At 56.6% G+C, this 2501-nt stretch overlaps 1 protein-coding gene across 1 annotated transcript in view; it reads left to right on the forward strand.

Annotated features, from left to right (window-relative positions):
- Positions 1-375: 375 nt before the first annotated feature.
- LOC104411715 (DNA (cytosine-5)-methyltransferase 3A-like) overlaps positions 376-2501 on the forward strand; it is a gene marked incomplete at both ends in the record, with an annotated part of 5741 nt that continues 3615 nt past the window's right edge. The window contains 2 exons of the mRNA XM_010022205.1: positions 376-455; positions 1890-2229. Of these exons, the coding sequence (XP_010020507.1) occupies positions 376-455; positions 1890-2229 (420 nt within the window). The remainder of the gene's footprint in view (positions 456-1889; positions 2230-2501) is intronic.

Genomic DNA, 2501 nt, shown 5'->3' on the forward strand with positions numbered 1-2501 from the left:
CCTGGTCTTGAACACTGCCAGGGATGGGGCAGCCACAGCTTCTCTGGGCAACCTGTGCCAAGGCCTCACCACCTTCAGTGTAAACAATTTCTTGCTCATGTCCAACCCAACCCTACCCTTTTTCAGTACAAAACCATTCCTCCTAATTCTGTTACTACAGGCCCCATTAGAAGTCTGTCCCCATTTTATAAGTCCTCTTCAAGTAGGGCAAGGACTATGTCATTGGTTAGTCTGGGACAGCTCCTGGTTGTGTGGCATGGCATGGTGTCCTGTTCCTGAAGGCACCATGGTTGCCTGTCTCATTCCTGAGGGTGCTTTGGTTGTGTGCCCTGGTCCTGAGGAGCCAGGACGTGGCTCCATGTCCTGTTTTTGCAGGTGTCAAGCAATGTGTCTTTGTCGTGAAGGTGCTGTGGCTGTATGTCATCCTGAGGGTGCCATGCCATTGTTTCCTAGCTGTGAGTGTGTCATGGCAGTGTGTCCTGGTCCTGTGGGTGCTATGATACAGTGTCCAGGTCCTGAGGGTGCTATGGTAGCATTTCCTGATCCTAAAGGTTTTGTGGCACCTTGTCCTAGTCCTGAGAGTATCATGGCTGTATGTCCTTGTCCTGAGGGTGTTAATACAGCATGTCCTGCACCTGAGGGTGTTGCAACATGATTTGCTCCTGAGGGCGCCATGGCAGCAGTCTTGGGGGTACCATTGCACCATATTCTGGTCCTGAGGGTGTCATGGCACCATGTCCTGGTTCTGAGGGTGTGTTGGCCATTTGTCCTTATTCTGAGGGTGTCATCACCACTTTACTGGTCCTGAGGGTGTCACTGTTTTGTATCCTGGACCTGAAGGTGCCATGGCAGTGTGTTCTGGTTCTGAGGATGTCATGGCAGTGTATCCTGGTATTGATGATGCCACATCCATGTGTCTTCAGCCTGAGAGTGCTGTAGCATTGTGTTCTGGTCCTGAATATGTCATGGTCGTCTTTCACTGCAGCATGTCTTGATCTGGAGGATGTTGTGGCAGTGTCTCCTGGTCCTGAGAGTGCCACAGCAGTGTGTCCTAGTGCTGAAAGCGTCCTGGCCATGTGTCTTGGTCCTGAGGGTCTCGTGGCAGCATGTCCAGTGTCCTCAGTGTGTGATGGCCGTGTGTCCTGGTCCTGAGGGTGTCTTGGCTGTGTGTCCAGGTCCTAAAGCTGTTGTGCCACCGTGCTCTGCTCCTGAGGATGTAATTGTAGCATGTCCTATTCCTAATGGTGCCATGGCAGCATGTCCTGGTCCTTTTGTCCCATGGCAGTGTATCCTGGTCCTGAGAGTGCCATGGCAGCATGTCCTTATCCTGAGGGTCTCACAGTAGCGTGTCCTTTTCTGGATGATTTCACATTTGCATATCTTTGGGTGCCATGGCCTTGTGCAGTGGTCCTCCTGGTGTCATGACATGTCTATGACCTGAGGGTTCCATGGCCACATGTCTTGATCCTGAGGGTGGCATTGTAGCCCTGTCCCACCCCAGGCCACGTTGCCAGCCCCTGCAGGCAGCAGCAGCCTGGCATGCCTTAGGTGCTGGAGGTAGAACTTGGTCTTTTTGGCATAATGTGCTTCTGTCACTGGAGATGAGTCTGCGACAGTGTCCTGATGAAGAAGTCATGTCTCTGGGCTGTGGTCCCAGAGATACCCCTTGTGCTGTGAGGTCTGCAGTGGGGAAGTAGGGTCAGGACAGGGGAACGGGGATAGGGACAAGGTCCAAATGGGGCTGGCCACCCCGAAGTGGTGCAAGGGCTACTGCCATGGGGTTTAGTGATGGTGGGATGAGGACTGGGGGCATGGGCAGGGGTGCATTCAGGTCCATGTCTCCCGCTTCCAGCACCCATTGTAGCTCCTTTTCCTCTCCTTCTCCACAGGTGGAAAGCAGTGACACCCCCAAAGACACTGCAGCTGTCCCCACGTGCCCTCCGCCCTGCCCAGAAGCCAGCCCTGCTGAGCCGCTGCCCAACGGGGACGTGGAGGGGGACGGTGCCCAGTGGAAGGGTGCAGAGGAGAGCAGCACGAGTTCCAAGGGCGGGCGCCCAGAGGAGGACGAGACAGAGAGCCTGCCAGACGGCGAGACGGGCCGGGCGCTGGAGAACGGCCGCTGCACCCCCAAGGAGGGCCTGGACGCCCCGGCCGATGAGGGTGAGCTGGCCCCTTCCGACCCCCAGAAGAAACGCGGGAGGAGGAAACTCCTGGAGGCCACAGAGAAAAGTAAGATCTTAGTGTTGAGGGCTCCCCACTATGGGGCTGCAGCTCTGCCTGCAGTCCCACCGGTGCCTGCTGCACCCTCCGGGGACCCCTGGCATGCCATCACAGGGAGGGGTCTGGGCTGCGGTGGCTCCTGGGCTGGGGAGCACTGCCAGAGGAGGAGGAAGGGCTGAACTCCTCCATGCCACGTGGAATTTGGGGTGGGAGCACCAGATCAGAGCAGGGGGCTGCCCTCGCATGCTCGTCCTGTCACACTACCTTTCCCACCAGGCTCT

The sequence above is a fragment of the Nestor notabilis genome, unplaced genomic scaffold (genome assembly GCF_000696875.1).
Source record: "Nestor notabilis isolate BGI_N333 unplaced genomic scaffold, ASM69687v1 scaffold3189, whole genome shotgun sequence".
In the NCBI taxonomy this organism is placed as follows: domain Eukaryota; kingdom Metazoa; phylum Chordata; class Aves; order Psittaciformes; family Psittacidae; genus Nestor; species Nestor notabilis.